Source organism: Betta splendens, chromosome 24, assembly GCF_900634795.4.
Source record: "Betta splendens chromosome 24, fBetSpl5.4, whole genome shotgun sequence".
Lineage (NCBI taxonomy): Eukaryota > Metazoa > Chordata > Actinopteri > Anabantiformes > Osphronemidae > Betta > Betta splendens.
Genome location: NC_040901.2, coordinates 2,993,496 through 3,013,728, shown reverse-complemented (window position 1 = coordinate 3,013,728; position 20,233 = coordinate 2,993,496). Strand labels below are relative to the sequence as shown.

General features: G+C 41.5%; 2 protein-coding genes across 3 annotated transcripts; both read right to left on the bottom strand.

Annotated features, from left to right (window-relative positions):
- Positions 1–1,613: 1,613 nt before the first annotated feature.
- On the bottom strand, positions 1,614–9,267 carry stxbp6l (syntaxin binding protein 6 (amisyn), like). The gene is made up of 7 exons (XM_029141583.2): positions 8,975–9,267; positions 8,299–8,463; positions 6,265–6,395; positions 3,681–4,017; positions 3,489–3,587; positions 2,186–2,349; positions 1,614–2,059 (listed from the first exon to the last, which is right to left on the bottom strand). The coding sequence occupies exons 2-7, from the start codon at positions 8,447–8,449 to the stop codon at positions 2,036–2,038; spliced, it is 906 nt and encodes a 301-aa protein (XP_028997416.1). The 5' UTR covers positions 8,450–8,463; positions 8,975–9,267; the 3' UTR covers positions 1,614–2,035.
- A 2,090-nt stretch (positions 9,268–11,357) lies between these two features.
- Positions 11,358–20,031, bottom strand: ddhd1b (DDHD domain containing 1b). Of its 2 annotated transcripts, XM_029141548.3 has the most exons (13): positions 19,036–20,030; positions 18,573–18,749; positions 18,218–18,346; positions 17,961–18,108; positions 17,732–17,841; positions 17,074–17,180; positions 16,567–16,823; positions 16,339–16,414; positions 16,021–16,170; positions 15,834–15,898; positions 15,582–15,760; positions 14,017–14,265; positions 11,358–13,883 (listed from the first exon to the last, which is right to left on the bottom strand). In XM_029141548.3, the coding sequence occupies exons 1-13, from the start codon at positions 19,736–19,738 to the stop codon at positions 13,699–13,701; spliced, it is 2,535 nt and encodes an 844-aa protein (XP_028997381.1). In that variant the 5' UTR covers positions 19,739–20,030; the 3' UTR covers positions 11,358–13,698. The 2 variants fall into 2 exon arrangements, with proteins under 2 accessions (XP_028997381.1, XP_055362049.1); XM_055506074.1 differs by lacking the exon at positions 14,017–14,265 and having other exon boundaries at positions 19,036–20,031.
- Positions 20,032–20,233: the final 202 nt, after the last annotated feature.

The window sequence follows — 20,233 nt, the reverse complement described above, 5'->3', positions numbered from 1 at the left end:
ATTTATCTAACAGTTTAATATAATCTTTAATCATGACACTGTATATTAAATCACATGTAACAATTTTTTATTTAATATTTGTTACACAGTCTCACATGTCAAATTTATGAATAGGATTGTATTTTATTGCACAGTTTAAGGACTTAAAAAACATGGGTGGGACTATTTACAAATGAGCAAATTTGGGGGGCAAACCTACAAATCCCCTGCCAAGAAATGTGTTTTTCTGGCTTTTTTGTGGATATAAATTATCTGTGTCATTTGTTTGTGAACGAATTTCCTTTTAAAATCCAAGCTGCTGATGACTCTTTGATTATTAATTAAATACAGTATCAGCAGACTGGTCACTCCTTACCAGCTTTGTTATTGTGGACACATTGTACATGTCATTAGGTATGAGGGGAATGAAATGTATTTGCCTGACACAAATTCTGTAAAGTGTTCATCAACCAATTGTCTGTTCAAATCTCCTGATCTAAGCTTACCATTAACTTTATAGATAGGGAGGTGGGCAGAAAAAACTCCTGAACAATGTCTGTCACCTAGTGGACAGACCATAATATAACAGACATATCCTTAGTTGTATGTTGGTCGGTGCCAAAATATTACTATATGAACTACAGTATATTATTATAATTTCTTTAAAGCACTCTTTTAAAATCAAATATACATGCACCTTTGAGTGCAAAGTAAATATTTAAATAAGATTATTACAGAATTATTAATTTGGTCAATAAATCTAAATTTATTTATAAAAATGTATGCAGGTTCATTTATGTCGATTTTCCAAAAAACAAATAAAAGACATAATGGAGCAAAAAGCCTTCATACTTGGGTAATGAACTGGGGTCCACAGTCTAACATGATATCCAGGGAGATATGAAGTAAACAAAGCAATGAGTTGTCAAGAGTCTTGCTGTCTCCAGGGGTAGGTTGGGAAGAGAAACATAGTGGACTGCCTAAACTATCAATGTAAAAATAATAACATGCTCTTCACTGAGTCCATGGTTTTATTTAATAGTCAAACAAACATACAAACACGTGGGAATGTTTTAATAGGCTGATAGAGAGATATTTACATTGCCCATGCCATGCCTATCTTTAGTAAATTAACACATGTGACACAAACACAGATGTAGGATTTTAAATGCATCATTTCAACCTTCTCAAGTCACCCAGCTTTTTCTGCACAGACCAACTTTTTCCTCCAGTGCTCATCATGAAACTTATCAAAATGGAAACTTACATGAACCACCTGATCCACCTTCACTTAACCCTCAAAAACAAAACTTCAATGCAAACTTTAAAATCAGCATACAAGACAGCTTAAGACAGAGAATGCATGAGACACTTTGACGCGTTGAAACATCGGTATTAAAATACAGACAAAACAGTTTGACAATAGGACAATGGATACATATTTTTACTTGTCTCTTTACAGTGACTTCAACAGAACATCCATCTAACATCCTCCAGAAAAATCAAATCCTACCATCAACCAAGATTTTTTTGAAGCATGTACAAACAGGACAATAAACTAAAAAATCTAGACAAATCAAAAGTAGTATTATATATTATATATATATTATATTATAGCCATTCTGTGGTAGTGCTAAAATACAGAGTAGATTAAATAAAAGACATAGCGCTATTATGTTAAAACCATGTTCAAATACATTGCCAAGACTAGCAGTCACAATATGGAATACTACCAGGTGATAAGTCACATACTGTAGGAAGAAAGCTATAGTAGGGTCTACAGTGGCTTCAGAACAAAACTAAAAAAAGAGATGAAATTGCTTATATTAATATTATTGTATTTTCTGATACAGACATGTTCTGATTCAACAGGAAGTTAATGAGAAAGGAGTCCCTCAGATCCAAGCAGAGGTGTTTCCAACAACAAAGCGAAGATTAGGATTCCAAAGACGTTAGTTGCCACTGCTGGGTCAGACTATATCAGACAGTGTTAGTGTCCTTGTAGATGTTCCATCTTCAACATTCTGATGAATTCCTTTTAAATCTCCACCAGGCCCTACTTTGAATACTTCCAGGACAGCTGCAAAAGACAAAAACGTAATAAAAACTAATACAAAAACACAAATTGTCCTATCATATTTACACATTTTACACAAAAATAATTGATGAGTGATAAATAATTAGTTACGTAAACGATTTACACCACCTTGTGAGCAGTGTCTGCAATATGCTGAGCTTTGTGCAGCAGCTCTGCAGTCTTGTCCTCTGCACGAGTCAGTTTGTTTCCACGTTCTCCCAGAGCCACATTTAACCTGTGGACTACATTTTCCTTGGTGCTCCCTGTGACACGCTGCCATGGCTGACCAGTTCCTACACAAAAATAACAAGATTGGTCATGTCATGCAAGGCAGCCATCACATGGCATGACCAAGACAATAAATATCATAACAGCATGGTTAAAAATTCTGCCAAACATTTCTGTAATTTTGGAGTGCTACTCTTCTCTGGAATATATTTCCTGCCTGTCAGACAAAATTGCATGTTGTGTTGACAAGCAGAAACAAAACATTTTGGAACTTGCTATGCGTAAATTAGAAGCATTCTAATTCAAGCATTCTAGAGTAGAATTAGTGCCAAAAAGGTGGAAAGTTGCTACATAAAAGAGCAAAATCTGATGTGACAAGTCAAAAGGTGAGATATCAAGAAGGAGGAAATGCAGCAGGAGGCTAAATCTCAGTAGGAGCAATAAGGGAGGGGTTAAAGTGGGCAGCGGAGGTTCTATGGGTGTTTTAGGGCCACATAGTCTGCTGAAAGACTGGCACCAACCAATATGGCTGATCACTGCCTGCTTATGGGTCCTCCTTATTAATCCTTATTAATCACCTCATATTACATGTTGGTGTTTACAGCTTGGTGTTTTCTTGGTGTCTGGCATGTGTCCCATATATTACACTGCCCCTGTCAATGAGTTCAATGGTGCACTGCGCTCCCTCTCAGACTCGGGGCTTCCTGAAGTCCAGCTATTGTATCAAACTCTTTTAAATAAACAAAGACTCCTCTCATCTGATTTGACAGAGACATCTTTCTGTTGCAGCAGAGATTTGTGGCAGAGTGAAGACAATAGACACAAACAGAGAAAGTAAAATGATCTAAAAACACAGGCCCAGAATAGAATGGTCAATTTATACGTTTTTAAACGCAAAGGCATAAAGGAAATTAATTTGAAGGACGAGAGTGTTTAGTCCTGTTCAAAACACTGTAACAATGGCAAAAAACAATATCAGAGTGGTAAATGAATCTGCAAATAAATTCAGTCAAGACAAAGGTACTGTAATTTGTTTTTTGGTGAATGCTACTATTTAAACAGATAGTTGCTTCATGACTTGCTGTTGGCCTCAGGTTGTACTATAAAGAATCTATGTGCCACTATAACTCTATACTAATAGGATGTTTCAATATCTCATTAATAGCTTCTTAGCAGAACTGAAGTTCACTGAGTTCATCCTCACCTTGACCGGGCGATCGATGTTGGTTTGTAACCATCACATTTTTCATTCGATTCAAGAATGCTTTGCAGCGGTAGATGACAAGATTCATGGCGCGGGCATCTGAAAGGTAAAGGCTTTAAAACTGGGGCTACTAACATCAATATTGCATTGTTTAGATATGTTCATATATATTTGAATCTTTACTGACACTACCTCCTGTGAGTTTGGACTGGCAGTTGATGAAATCGGCCTGTTTTGGAGGAATGTAGCTTTTTCTTCTGGCCTGCAAGGTTCTGCGTGGGGAAACAGCTGAGGAGACACTGGGACCAGGTCCGCCCTCCATGTGGGCAGCCCCACTCACTTGTCGCTTCTCACCCAGCTTGCTCAGTTTCCCCAATATCCCAGCTTTCCCCAGACTCCCTGCTTTACCCTTCCAATATGTCTGGCATGCGTGGTAAAGGACTTGGATAAAAATGCACTTCTCTGCTGATGAGGCGGCCACCCACTGATCCACACCACTGTCAAAGACCAGGTCAAACTCTGGGCTGTCCTGGAAGAACAGAGAGTCTTGCTGAAAACAACTGCAGACTGTTTTTAAAGGGGGGATTTTTTTGTTTCCTCCACATATTGTTGCATTTTCAAATCAGGCATGAATACAAATAACAACATAGGCACCCCAGTAACAGCCAGACTAACTGCATCCCTTAATGGGAAATCTAAGGACACAACATACAGGCCACTCAACTTTGACATTGCCTGACAGATTTCACAAGGAGAGGACCCAATTGCACAGACAACATGAATAGACAGATATATGGGCAAACATGTTTAATATAGGAAACAAAACTTGACAAAGTAACGACTTTAAAAGAGGTAAAGACCCACAAAAGTAACAAAGTAATCAGAAACAAAACATTGTGCAAAGCAGGACAAAGTTCTAAACACAAGGGGTCTGAACTAAAGGTCACCACATAAAGGAGCAAAACTCACTAACAGGATATCTGCTCAAAAGACAAAGTTAAACAGAGGGAGAACAAACGGACCAACAGACCAACACTATGAGACAAGTGGACTATGTTGTGTATAACCAATCAACAACCAACATGGAGAGTCCTTAAATACTGAAACATGAAACAGGTGTATGTGATGAACGTGGCTGACCAGGAAGCAGGCGAGACCAGAAATGGCCAACAAAGAAGACAAGACTGATCATAACAAAAGGCCGGCGGTCTGAACTGTGACTATGACTGTCAATATGTAACATTACATATCATCAAATCAGTATGTACAGTACAGCAGGGAAATATGCCAAAATTTAACACAATCCTGATTTTTAACTACACAAAACCACAATTCACTTACTTAAATTGACTGACCCTGGGCACTTCCCTATGGGCTGTGCTGTTTCATTTTAGGGGAATACGCAGCAATGACAGTAGCAGTATGTGTCACCAAGTTAGACTGTTTCCAGTATTCTTTTGGAGAGATCTTAGGCCAGGGGACACACAGGTCATGTATAAATGGAGAATGCTCCATGCTGTGCCACATTTGCACTCCAGAAGCACATCCTGGACCATGATAGCGAGCATACTTTTGCTTTTCATTCAATCAATCAATGTTCTGTGTTGTCACTAATCAGGTTATTTCAGTACGATAACTCTTACAAAAAGTTCTATACACAAGCTGTTAATGCCCCTTACTGCACATTAAAAACAAAATCACAGTAGACCTGTTCACAAAAGGACAACGAGAAATTTACTTTCCTCCAACATTGCTGCTCCAGCTGGGGATCAACACACTTCCCAGGAGACACTTAGGGGCGTTAACTACGCACTAACTATACGCACTAACTACGCAAGAACAGTGGCTCGCTCCTCATGCAGGTGAGACTGTGCTTAAACCAGACTGAAACCATGTACCAGTCACTCAGCTGTCAGGATTTTCCATGTATTTTGACTACTACAGCAAGGCATGGCACCATGGCACATCTCATGGAGTTGGTGGCCTAACCACACGCACTTAAATAAAAAGCTAATTTTTGTAATTATTTTGTAAAAAGGTCTTTTAAATTTTCAAAATATATATACACAAAACAAGCACAGAGTTCAGTGCATTTGTGAAGATAGGCAGCAAGCTAAACTCAATCAGATTGTATGTCTTTGGAGTGTGGGAGGAAACTGAAGAAACCCCACATAGACACAAAGAGAACATGAAGTCCACACAGAAAGACCTTCAGGCTGCAACCACTGAAAACTGTAATATTTTAATGCTGTTTTTAGATTCAGTGTGTGACTGTGCACCGTTGTTCTACGGTGGCGTGTTCATGTATCACTGCAGTCAGTCTTCATTGTTGATTAATATAAAATGCTGTTGCTCCCCAGCAAGCACACAACCGACCTTCAACATTAAAATATGGTTGAAATAATGTTAGTTATTGTTGTGACATTGATGTAATGTTGAAACAATGTTCAATGCTAATGGTTGTAAAAAGATTAACAAAATGCTATGTAATGTTGACAGCAAGACGTCAGCGCCTCATTAACCTTTCAAAATAAAAACATAGTCTAATGGGTCATTCAATTATAATCATGACGTTGATTCAATTATGATTCAAAGTAGAAATGCCTGCTGGGTCAGCTCTCCCACTAGTCATAAGCAACAAGTAAAACCATGGTCAATTCTACATAATATGTAATAATAATGAAAACATATTTTACACTGCAACAAAAACTACAAAAGCCTATAAATATTCAGCCATGACAGTAATTACTAAACGGAACGCCTGGCTTCTGCTGACCTTGTTGGAATTGATGCCGTTGACTTGCCGGAGTTGCTCCACAATCCACTGCGATCTTCTGGTAAAGGCGGAGGACCCACCAAATTTCTTCACCTTTGTAATGAGGAGCTGATATGGTGCTGTGTTGGTCACTAAGTAAACAAATTGTAAATTAAACATTTTCTCTACCAGCAATTTAAATCAATAAGCAGAGGTAAGGAGTAGAGCATCAGAGTCACCATCAGCATCAGAAAACTTTAATAGCGTTCCACATGACAAGATGCTTTAATGCCTTAGGTAGCTGAAGCTGGAAGAGGAAGGTGAGGAAGAACTATGATGGTAGGACAAACCTCTACACAGCATCCTACCAAATCCTACCTAGAATGACAATCACAGCACTAACAGAAGAAGCTCTAATCAGTCAAGAGAGGCCAGGTTGTTCTACACTAGGCAGGATCCCATGTGTAAGCTATGCATGAAAGAGGCCCTGTTCAGCATGCAACAGCAGCGTGTTCACAGCACGCTGTAACCAGGTACTGTAGCTGGCATAGTGTACAGGATCAGAAGAGCGCAGCCCCGCAGGGAAGATCACCAGGGTTCTGGTAGAGGACCTATTGGACAGCCCTGATTCGCTAGATCTACAACTGAGATTGATTTATATACTGAAGTGCACCTAAACTGTTTTGGTAGTAATTTAAAAAATGATGCATTCACTTATTTAGGTACGGTGCATCTGACTTTCCTACTGTACTTTTGTACATTTTTATCATTTATATACTTACATTGCAAACACAGAATACATAGTGATATGTTGAATGCATGTTAAATATTCGGTTTTATTTATCACTTTGACCTGTTTTGCATTACTAAGTTCCACTTATTTTCATCATCACTATTTCAGCAATGCATCCGGCACATGTAGCAAATGTGTAAAGCCGTTTTCATTTGGACTGACACATTTTCTCCTCTCTTTATATTTTAGTTTACATGTATTTTCGGTAATAGTTACAATATTTCATTTTCTGCCACAGTTTGAAAAATGAATGTCATGGATTCAGTGAATCAAAACATTTCTTTATCTGGAGCCAATTCTTTGCATAAAAGGTAAATTTGACATGAACTAAAAGGTCAACAAAAGCAACAGGCTCCAATGACAATCAATGAACCACTGATTTACACTGAGATCAGTGTTTTGTATTTTGCTGTCCACTGTGTTATGACTGATTGGACGTGTTCATGTACTTGGTTGCAAGTTGTATTGTTAGAAGGCAAAATTGTTTTTGCTGCATATTTCCAGTGTTTTGACACAGTTGGAGCCTTTAGCAAACAAAGAGTGTCATTATGACATTAGAGCCGCTGTTTAGACCTGTGTGTGTTGTTTCATTGAGCGGCTCGAGCTTATGTTTTCTAATTTACGTAGATAAAATATTAAATTGGTCACAGTATAGTTATAAACAAACCGGGACTAAATGTGTATTTTCAGAAGATCATTATTCTCCATGCCCACTGCTCATTACTGTTAACACTGACCTAAACAATAGCTAGTATGGTGCAGTGCTTAACAATTCCTCTGTTCTCTGCCACAATAACCTGGTTTAATCTAACAAAACGAGCAAGTGGCAAGGTTTGGAGTCTGAATGCGTCTTCCACAGATGCAAGTCCAAGTCAAATGTAAGTGATCTCCAGTGGTAAGAGTGGAGGCTCTTTGTTGCATGCTATGCTGGTCTATTGCTTTGTTTGTGCTATAAAGCTCTACTGTCACTATGAGAAACTAAACACAGTATGACATAACTATTAATTTATACTACCTTTATATGTCTTGTAATATTGCAAAATATTATATTTTTCATTATAATGTTATTATGGCCATGGTCAGCAGCATATTCTATAAAATACCTTTTTATGTTTAAATAATATTTAGTTTTAATTGTGTTTTAATGTAACTGATCAAAGTGAAAGCATTGGGACACATGCAGAGATTACAGGCGCAAACATACAGTAAACATTGCATATTTGACTTACTAAAAAAACCTGAGGCGTGAGGTTATGTTTTACCTGACACACAGATAAATGTGTTGTAATCTTTGGTTGGAGTTGGCAGGAAGGACATTCTCTTCCTTTTCCTCCTCTGTACCTCCACTGCCACCAGCAGCCTCTCATCACGTGGAATGAAGACCTCTTTGTTGATGGCAGACTGAATGTTCATTGTACTCCTTAGACCTGCACATTGATACATTAACAGTAACAGTCTGTTATGTCAGTTAAAACCAAAACTTGGTTGGATGTGTTGTTATTCAACACATAATATTACATGTATATTATAACATAATATTACAAGGCAACATATTTTGGCCACCAATATTTTACCTGCTTTATGAAACATTTTTCATAATCTCTAACCAAGTGAGTTTTTGTGTAAACCTAACTCCACACCAAACCATGCTTTCATGGAAAGAGACAGAGACAAAAATATCTCAACTTCAAAGCATTCAAAAGCTTTGAAGTTGCAAAGCATTAATTATGTAACAAAACTACAGTATACTGAAATTCATTTTTTATTCTAGATAGCACCATAAAAAAACACACTACTAATATTGGATCTAGTAAAATTGTTAGTTGTTATATTTTATTTTCGTACCAAATTAAATACTTTGTTTATACTCTTTCATGAATGTTACATTTACAGTTTATGAGTTGACTTCTGTAGGTAAAAAAAAAAAATTTACCCTACCTGTCCTTGTCCAAAACTGGGTATCTTGACGCAGTAGTCTTTGTTCCAGTGGCAATAGTTTGGTCTATTTTGTTAGTTCAAAGGTAAAAATATCCTGTTAAAGTTCACAATTCCAACCTGTATTTACACCCTGGCACACAGAAAGGTTTGCCTTAGAGTGAAGGCACAATAAAAAAGTAAAAAAGTCCATCCCTTTTCAAGAGGTTGACATGCACGTGGTTAAAGGCTTGAAGTCAGAGAACAGTCGCCAGTTGTGTCGTGCGCAGAGCAGGAGCTGACTAGCACCGATGCAGCCGTGGGTGGTAGATATGTGCTGCCCTGCTATAAAGACCCAACTGATTTACTATTATAAATCATTCATTATATAACAGTTACCAAATATTTTTGGTAGAATTGGCTCCAGATGAAGAAATCTCAGTGTGAATCTGTGCTTCATTGATTGTCATTGGAGACTGTTGCTTTTGTTGACTTTTTAGTTCATGTCAAATTTACCTTTTATGCAAAGAATTGGCTCCAGATGAAGAAATGTTTTGATTTACTGAGTCCATGACATAAATGTTTTACACTGTGGCAGAAGAGATGTTAGAAAACCCCAGGTTGTTTGTAAACCAGTCATTATGGTCTATCTGTTGAAGAATCAGATTAATGTGTGTTGAATTTTGACCCGCAGTGTTTTCAGCTTGGTAATTTTCAGCTCAAATTGTGGTGACTTTTTGAATACCAGTGTTTTCTAACTGAGAGCTGCGAAATGCAGGGATTTGTGTATAGAATTTCGAGGAAAGAGCTCACCAGATCTTACTCATGAATCAAAGCAGGGAATAGTGTTCATAATTCAGAAAAATGGATGTGCTGCTTTGAAAATGAACTTGTGGTTTTGATAATTACGTTTAAAGGCCTGGTTGTAGTGTTTTAGCAAATCCCTGCTTCTACATATGAATAAAATCTGGTAAACACTTTCTGCAAAACTCCACACACGACTCCTTGCATTTCTTCAAAACTACACGTGAAAATTGAACACACATCAATCAGATTCTTCAACAGATAGATAAAAGAGCCAGAATCGTTTTTTTGGTTTCAGTTTTCCCAGCTTACAGAGGTGCCAGTGATCAAGTTTCATAGGTTTATCACTTAGAAGTCTCAAAGGCTGCGCGAGAGTTAAAAAGCATGTTTAAGTCTGTAGCATCTTGCTTGCGACTTAAAATTCTAATAGGAAATCCCCCAGAGAACCTGACTGAGCGCTAGAAACATATAATATGACATAACAGCAGGAACTTAAATATACTCAAACAAAAACATGGCCATAACATGACAGGAATATGACAACATGTCCATGTCATCAGCCAGGTACTCAATGCTACCTAAGCTAGCTTTAGCATGCTGGCTATCTATGGAAACCATACAACAAAAGACCACAGTGGAAAATGTTGCTAGAAACTCATTTAAAAACTTGGTTCTTGATTTAAAAATATTAATATAAATATAAATAAACTTAATATTATATTAAGTTTGACATGCTTCTTTAGGACAGGTGACAAATTTAAGAAGCAATTTCCACCAAACTATTATTAACCAATGACTTTGCACTAATAATCGGTGCTAGCATCATTAGCACTACCACTAGCTGTCAATTTCCTAAACACACAACTCAAGAAATGGAAAAAGTCACTTTTACTCATAGAGACTGTCTTGAGTGAAGACAATGCAATGGTTGAACAAATGAGCAAATAAATATTCACTCTCAGGAGCAAAATGTCCTACCTGTGTGCCAGCCTTGGAAAGTGGTCCCGTTGCTAGGCAACAGAGCGTGGCATTTCTAGGGCCAGGGTTCCACAGAGCTAAACAGGAGCACAGATGGACTGTGTCAGACACTGGATTAAAGCCAGGTCTCGTGAGCATGAGCTGCTGTTCCACCAGTGAGAAGCTCCATCAGCTGCATTAGAGGCAAACAGTGGGAAACTCGGAGCCTTTAATCCGTCACTGAACGCTTCATCATCTTTAATCAAACCTGCACCAGCTGATGAGGAGTGCCGCTGCTGCTCACATATACGCAACGTTCATTAAACAACATAAACACTGCAGCTGGGGCCGTCTTCCTGCCAGATTCAGATCAGTTTATTGAGGGACTGACGTGTATAAATAATAATTACAGATCCCATCAGAACATTTAGGTTTTGAAATGTGTCCACACAGAAAGATTTCAGGTCAACGTAAAAGTTCATTTATAATATATGCCCATTGTTGGTAAGATGCACACAATTGATTTTCACTAATTTGTTATTATCAAGGTGCATGTCTTAGCGTCCTCTGAATCTGACATCTCAGTAGCAGTAGTCAAGGTAGTTAAGCCAAGAGATCAGTCTAAATAAATACATAAGAACAAATGTGACGGTGGCCAAGTCCTTTAATGAAAAATCCAGATTAAAGCACCACAGCGCCCAAGGAGGAACAGTACAGCAAGCCTAAGAGAGGGTGAGCAAGGCATCAGAACCACAGTGGGCTGGAGAAAAGATCCATCCAACTACGATACACCTGTTCTGACCTCCCTACACTAAGGCTCTAGCATGGACTAGTAGTCCACAGTAGTAGTTGTAGACATATGGCACAAACCTATGTGGCCCATGGGAAAGGAATAGGTAAACAGTTATTACCATAGTGACATGTAAACATGAACAAACACAGCCTGTGGATAAGGTGTTTGGCATTAGGGTGACACTGGAGAGGAGGCTAAAGGAAGAGCTGCAAGGCCGCCACCTGCTGATGCAAACCAAGTACAAAAAGTTCAACCAAATCCAAATTGCTTCAATACACATACAGTACATACATGTACTAGCTAGTGGGAAATACAACAAATTGCACTATGAAAACAAGGATCAATGAAAACAAGGTTCAAATAACAGGGATCGGTTCGTAAAATACTTCAGGGAAATTGGAATTTAGCTCCTTCAAAATGATTACACTGGAACATAATTGAATATAAATATGAGCTTTTTTGGTTTTGCACTTCTGTTGCGTTAAAGCTGAGTATTACAATGGGGTCTAGACAAAACAAGAGATAAATAGAGAAGGACATGAATTAGCCTCACCCACTACAAATTCAAACGATTTTGTAGTGGGTGAGGCTCCTCCATCCAGAGCCTGAAGCTCCCACGGTCTGATGTCTATTAATGCAGTACTTTACACCCACATTAAACATAAAGAGCAAACATAAAAACATGAATGTAAACATTTATCACCACAAAACAAGGTAAAAAGATGAACTTTCAGCACATTCTAAATGTTGCTCTGCTCATGTAAAATCAATAAAACTAATATGTATGTTATTCAATTTACACATGCCTTTACATGCTTTGTCTGTGTGGCTGCATGTCCATATAAATATAACATTCTTGGCAACTTTGTCAGATGTACGGACTGTCATACCAGGGAGAAAGGCTTAATCAGACATAAACAACATATTGTACATGCTGTGACTGTAACCTGCAGGTTCATTCATTTAAATGGCACTAAACATGTCTGTCTCACTATTTAAACAGCTTTCTGCTTCCAGATGAAACTTTCCTTCAGGTTCCATGATCTGGAGATATTGTGCTCAAATCACACAATTATATTATTTCAAATGTTTGAAGCAAACGGACATCACCTCGCCAAGACATTTAAGAGCCATAGGAAGCAAGTTGACATCAATCACGGTTTATCTCTTACTTCACTACGATGCCCATTTACTCTGTATGTCTGCTGCATGAAGATGACTTTAAGGTGCCTATAACACAAGGATTCGCTGCCAATTCATACTATAATTCAGGCTCCATGATTTTACAGTGTCATGGAACAGAAACATTTTTATTTTTATGAATTATTGTCTACAAATACATTCAAATTTCACTAAATCAAATGTCTTGCTTTTGATTGTAAACTACAGTAACTGGGCACATACATGTGGGGCAAACAAATTTAACCCTGCAGTAAAAATGGCAAATGACTGTTGCCTTAACTCAGTTGTTGGATGAATATCCTGTAAGGTGCATGGTGTAAGAAATAAATCATCTCAGCTGTTTCTACAGCTACTATCAGAGCCACCTGCAGCTGCTCATGGGAGGCTTGAGGTTATGAGGGGGCACAAGCTTACACAGCAAACAAACACTGGGGCTTCGTCTATGGCTAGAGTCCAGGCAGCACAGACAGTTCCACCCAGGATTTAGGAGCTGCTGAGAGTCTGGGAGGACTTCAGATGCCATGTGTGCAACAAGTAATTGAAATCTGTTTGTTGGGTCAATTCATTTTCAATTCACTTGATCATTTCCATAAAAAATGAATGCTTGTTATTGCCAAAACAGAAATGAATAATAATTTTGTCCTTCTCTGCAGCACTCCTCTGTTGGTGCAGTTTAACAGAGGAGCTTTGGATTTAGTTTTCCAACCTTTCAGTAACATAACATTAGTACACTGACTGAATGAGGCTGTTTCTAAACAGATTTTGTTTCTTTTTAATATTGTAAACTGCAGCATTAAAAACAGATATTCATCAACAGCATCCTTCATTGAACAAAATGTAAACATTAAGAGTAAGTCTTCTATTATCATTTATTACACTATATATTATTAGGTTTTTCACACTTAAAAGTTGTGTGAGGTGAAGAATTATCTTTTAGAATGAAGTCTCTTTTTATGACTTCGTCAAGATGGTTTTGGCTCGAATAGAAATTGAATTGACCCCATGTGTCGTGTTATGAGGTGTCTGGGTTGTCTTCTACGGCTTGAGGAGGCTCCTGTGGTCTGTACATGAAGGTGAGGAGGAACAGAGCCACATCGTACGAGCACCAGTAGGCCGTGTGCGAGGTCACTGCTGACCAGTAGCGGCTCTCCACCAAGCCCTCCCGCAGCTCATAGTCGATGCGTCGGTCCAGTTCCACTGCAACACACAAAGTGGCGGATTAGCGGCTAACTCAAACTAATTAGTCTTTCCTACATGAATACTTCCCATCCATTCTGGCCTAACGTCTCGTGATACATTGGGGGTGGGGATGTTTTCCTTAACGACTTACACGTTGTGTTGTCCATTACAGCTGAGCTGGACTGGGACATGGCAGCCTCCACCTCTCTCCTCTCCTCCTCTAAATGTGTGTCCTTCTCTTCACTCTCCACTCCTTCATCCCCCAAAGCCACATTTTCCAGCTCCGAGGTCATGCATTCACCGTCTGACGGCTCCTCCTCCACTCCACCCACTTGGCCACTAGAACGGGAAAACCGGGAGAAAAGGATTCCTCCTATTCCCTTTCCCAGACTTGCAGCACCTGAGGGGCAGTGAGATTTGTGCATAAAATAATTGTATGTGTATTGATTCTCTTGGACCTGAGATGATTACAACATGACTACATGTGTATTACGCAATACATGCTGGAGTTTGATATCATCTTTGATAAGTGCATGAGTCTTAGTCCTAAATTGTAGGAACACAAACATTACAGAAAATGTTTCTTTGTTTGCAGACTTTACACATCTCGATCTCCTGAGCAGAATCATATATCTGAACCCAGCATTGGAAAGGAGCTTGCTGCTCTTGGTTCTGTCTGCCTCAGCATTGGCTCTTTACTCTCTTGTCTCTGCCTTCCAGAGGTATAATAAAGGCCAAACTGAACTAAGGACACAGTATCATCCTATACAGTTACTGACCCTGAGACATGGACCTGAAAACCCTTGCTGCAAAGACGATGGTGATGGCAGCGTTCCGGCGGAGGCATGCATGGCTGCACATGGAACAAGCTTGTGGTGTATAGATCTATATACTAAATTAATAACGATGGTTACATCACGACAGGTGCCTTTCTGTGTGGATTTGGCACGTTCTCCCCCGTGTGCATGGGTTAGGGTTATTTATTTATGTTTATTCCAGTTTACTTCAACAGTCTAAAAACATGCAATTAGGTTGAGTGAAAGTTAAATTGTCCAGAGGTGTGAGTACGCTGGGATGAACTCCAGCATGTCAGCATCCTGACAAGGCTGAGGCGGCTGAAGATGTGCCAGACGAGTGTTGTGAATGCTGAAAATGCATTGGATTTTTGACGAAACTTTGAGCCCAAGACCAATCTGCTCCTGATTTCAACTAAGCCCAGCCGCAACGACAATGTTTTAGATGCAGAAATCTTGACCTAATAATTAGTTGTAAACCATCTGCATCTGAGAACAAGACTCAAAATCAATGGGCAATAGGTTCCTGTAAACATTAGATGCAAATGGGACTAAATTATCCAATATAATGTATAAAAGCTGTCCCAGAAAATAATAAGTAGCAGTGTATCTGCCAAAGTCAAGGATGATGCTTTTGGAGGTGCTTGATTAAGTTTTGTTGTGTAGCTCTTCAGGAGAAAGGAATCTTACACCAGTAGATTGACGCTAATTGCTTCTATTGATTAGTTCAGCTCATGCGCCGCGCCCACTGCTTGCCTTGCTACAATATGAGCAGTGTAAGCAGCTAGCGTTTGTCTCAGCAGTGCATCGAGTTGGATTCCACAAGTATTGGCTTTTTTTTTACATTTCAGTAGATCTGACCTATGAGAAGGGGGACGTGTGTGGCGACCAAGCAGCCCATCCTGCGTCCCCTCATGCTCACCCATGATGCTGGCCTTGCCCAGGCTGGTGATAGACTCTCCGTAGTGGCGTCGGGTCTGCGGTGGAGAGGTGCAGGGGCTGGGGAGGCTCTCTAAGTCGGAGACAGACGTGGTCTCCTTTGACGGGTTTAGAAGTGTGTGACGGATCTGATCGTATGGTGTTGGACTGGTGGTGTTGTACCTGCACATCACATTCATGTCAACCTCCCAGTATGTACTAATTAGAAAACCTTTTGTGCTTAGAGATGACTTACCAGTGGATTTGAACGGGTGCAATGTTGCTGTAGTGTTTTAAGATGAGAGGCTCCAATCTGTACGCCTGAAATAGAACAAACGCAGAAACGGTTTAATCGCCGGTGTAAGTGTCTTATTTCACATATTAACAGTTAGACAAATGTGACATTTGTTATACTGGTCACAGCTGTGGTCAGTGTAGCTCACCACTGGGTCTGTGGGATGGAATATGTTGAAGAGCCGTTTGCAGATAGATGTGGAGAGGATGTGGTCCTGAACCCCACTGTTTCCAGGGCGAGTGCCTCTCAACGCCAGGAACACAGCGAGAGGAGAACCCATGCAGAAAAAATTCTCTACCTAGACGACAAGAGGCGAGAGGCCGTTACGCCGAAGAGCCTTGGCTGAACGGCGATTTGCTCACTTTCACCTTTACTTTGCATGATTGTGCAAAGATGCATAGAAAGGGCGCAACTTTAGTAACAACTGGTGGCAAATTCAATCCAGTTAGAAACTTGCCAAGTTTACCTTGAATTTCAGTGCTGGCACCGCGACACAGGACGAGGCCTGCAGACTCTGGAACTGATCCTGCAAGTCTCTCAATCTGAAGGGACATCAGACGTGAATGTCTGTGCACTCTGACGCTGTCGTGTTACACTAAACTGTATTTGTGATTGGAATTTAGTGTTTAGCCAATCGATTTTATGGCATAACAATTCAAATCCAACACTTCCGCTGAACAGAAGAGTGCAGTACCTGAGGCGCGCGAGTCTCAGCTGCTCCCGAAGACGCCGCTCCTCATCGCTCGGCCAGCGGGCCTTGGTCTCCTCTGGGTCAGGCGCCTCTTGGTGATGGAACCGCACGGGGTCCCAGCCTGTCATGATGTCATAGGTGATGACGCAGCCCAGCGAGTGCGACACTATAGACACCTTCCCGTTTTTCTCAAAGTCTGGATTCCGTGAGCAAAACAGTGAGTACAGGCGATTCAGCTCCAGAGTCAAACCCCTGGTAATCTACACAAACACACAAACATGCTTTTACACATCTCTACAGTGTTTGTCTCTAGTGATGCTCACGTCAATAGTCAAACATCTGGTAAATACTGTATGTCAAGGTCATGAGAACATTCCCCACTGACCAGACTAGGGTTTCACATGTAAATGGTTCATTACAGCATCACACACAAACACAATACGACAAGTCTGTGTGACCCATATGACTAATGCAAGGCGTCACTTGGTGCTGAGGTGCGGTGCGGCTCACCTCATCCCTGTACAGAGGGCTGGTGTAGTACATGATGTCCATAGCGCTGCTGTTCAACATGTCTCTGAGACCACGCACTTTGTCTGGGGTGATGGAGTCCACCGTGTCTGTGATGAAACACATCAGATCATCCGTCAGTCGACTTTCCTGGTGATGCTCACACAAGACAAGAAAAGTTGGTCGTAGCAAACAAGAACAGGCAGCACTGAAAAAAAACAGGCAGACATACGAACGACATGCTTCCTGACTGTGAAAGGACTCACAATTGGGGACAAATAATCCAGGTCTTACCAACTGTATGTCCTTGTTACACAATAATAATTGTGCCACTGCGTAAAACAATGGGAAAAGATAACGTTGGACAACTGGAGGCCGTTTGGAAGCAAATAGTGGTAAATCCAGAGTCCACAGGCACTTGTCTAATGAACTAGAGTTCACTTTAGTTAGTTTTTGTGAAATGTCGAACACAGACCACATTACAGTCAATTAATACTGAACAGAACTCTCTTGTGGCCAGTGTGTGATCATTGCTCCTTGTTCATGTTTACACTGTGTGAAAACATTTGCCATTCATCCCAGGGTTGTTCCTGCTGTTTCCAAAGGCGCGCAGCGGGTGGTCAGCGCACCTGTAAGACGCCACCGTGCACACGCAGCGTACCTCCATCCAGCGATAGCTTGGACCTCCACTCCACAGGGAGGAACTCTACGTGCTCCGTGGTGCGATCAGAGAAGTGCTTCTCCTCCATCTTTCTGGCTGCATCTCTCATCCTGCCACCGGCCGACACAAAGCAATAAAAATCAGACACAGAGCCCCTTTTGCACTGGGGAGTTATCCTGATTCCTTTCAATTCCTTGTGCTTCCTCTGAGAATCTGCCCCACATCTCACATGCTGGTGTTCCTGATGATACGGCCCTGGTCCATCTTCTGACCAATGCCATGCACCACAAAGACAATGTGTGTTGTTTCAGGTGGGGTGTCCTCAGGTGCAGCCTCCTCCACGTACCCTCGATGTAGACGGGTCCCACTACTGGAGGCTGGGGACACCAGTCGCAGCATTACTGCACAGTATAACTACAAACCAGGCCTTTGACCTACAGATCGAGACAGACTGTAATGCTCAAACAAATAAGCTGAAACACGCACCTTTGGAGAAGCCCAGTTTCTGAGTGACGGTGCGTGCGATCTTGGAGGTGGTAGCGTCGCTATAGAGGTACACCTCATCCACGCTGTGCCAGTCCACATGACTCCGGCTCAGCTTCACACTGTGAATGGCTGGGAGACACTTACAGTTTAGCAAGAATAAATATTTTTCCTATTCCCGCGAGGGAAAATAGTCGACTGTCGATGCTTTTCTCGGGTGAGTGTCCTACTAGTTTGGCAGCAGTCAGGTAAAATAACGCCTAACTCCCCCCTACACACCTGCAGCTGCAGCGTCTATACACACGCCTCTATAGTCTTGTCTTTCTCTGTGTCCTCCTTCGTCCACACGCTGTCTTACCGTCCTTGCTGTCCACTGTGGTGGTCACTGCCTCCATCTCATACGTGTCTCTCATCTGTTGGCCCCGGAAGCGGGTGAGATGCTCCAGCTCAATGTGGTCACTCTCATCCTCCTCTAGGGGAAGCCACGTCCCGTCAATGAACCACTGGCCCCTCATCACAGGAATGCGGTCTTGCTCTGATGAAACATAAATGCAAGTGAGGCTTGTGAATAGCAACATATGTTAAAAACAGGACATTGTGACATTTTATTGCTCTCCATATATGAAAATATTAATAGCATGATCAGCAGCAGACTTTCTATTAATGTTTAACTAAGTGACTGATTAATAATAAGAGCTAGTGGAATGTTTACATCTACATAACTGCTGTATTGAAGGTAAAGTAGCAGCAGAGTTGCTTGTAAGATGCAGCAGCATCACGTTGACATGATCTGCAGCGTTTAGTGTTATTGACATGCTCACGGTTCCAGTAAACGGGGTAGCATTCCTTTTCCCTGATGTCCACTTCATACAGCCCCCCTCGGACGCAGACCGCCTCCACGCTGCTGCTCACATCGTCCACGTCCTGCTCCGCTCGGACGCTCCCCACGTCCACAGCCCCGGTCTCCGCCTGCGCGTGAGCGGGCGCCGCTGCCTCCTTCCCGTCGACTCCGCTTGGATCGAAGGCGCGTTTGACCTTGTCCGAGTTCTGCTCGCAAAATCGTCGATGGAGCAACTCGATTTTTAGAGAGTCGTGTCCGACGAAGGGCTTCCACGTCCGCTTGTCCTCTTTGTAAAACCACCGGACCTCCTCCGGACCCAGCTCCGCGACGACCTCGCCGCGGTGCCTGGAGCTGTTGGAGCGGATGCGCTTCTTGGCTGTCACATTCCCGTCACTTTCCGTGAAGTCTGGCTCGATGTCCAGATAGGACGGGGACGAGTACTCCTCCGCAGCCAGGCCCAGCATCATCCCATCCTCAGACAACCGGTGCGAGTCCGCGCGCAGCAGCGGCAGGTGTCGGTCCAAGCCGGGCTGCGCCGGGTCTCTGGTCCCCAGAGCGAGGCTGTCTCCCAGGGGGTTGTCGTCGTAGCCGGACACAAACACATCGTTTGCCATGTCCCACTCGCTGCTGCTGACGGAGTTGTTCTCCGAGCTCTGCTGTCGGACGGTCGTCTTCTCACTCATGCTACTCGTGGTGGAGGAAAGCGGTTAGACTCATCACATGAAAGCAGCCACATAAAGAAGAACGACGAGAATCAGAGCAGATTAACCCCAGCCGCTAACATCTGCATGTCGTTGCGCCGAATATCCCTTACGACATTTTAGCATGGATTTGTTGTGAAGGAAACGCTCCGATGAGACATAAACCTGCCATTTCACGTCCAGACTTTCCCGTTTTTCGCGAGAACTGCTGGAATAATCAATGAACGCTACTCGCTACGGCGGCAACCTCAGCACGTCGACGACTGCAGCTGCCACTTCCGCTTCAAGTACGCAAAATAAAATTTCACATGTAGACCAACATCTCGGTAGAGAATAAAATCCAGGGGAAATAAAAACAGAATGAAATGTGAACATGCCCTTTCTTTATTTAGTCTTAATCTTACATTTTTGTGAGCATTTTTCGAGACGGTTATTTTCACACTTTTCTTTTGAAGGTGCGTTTAACACACATTGATT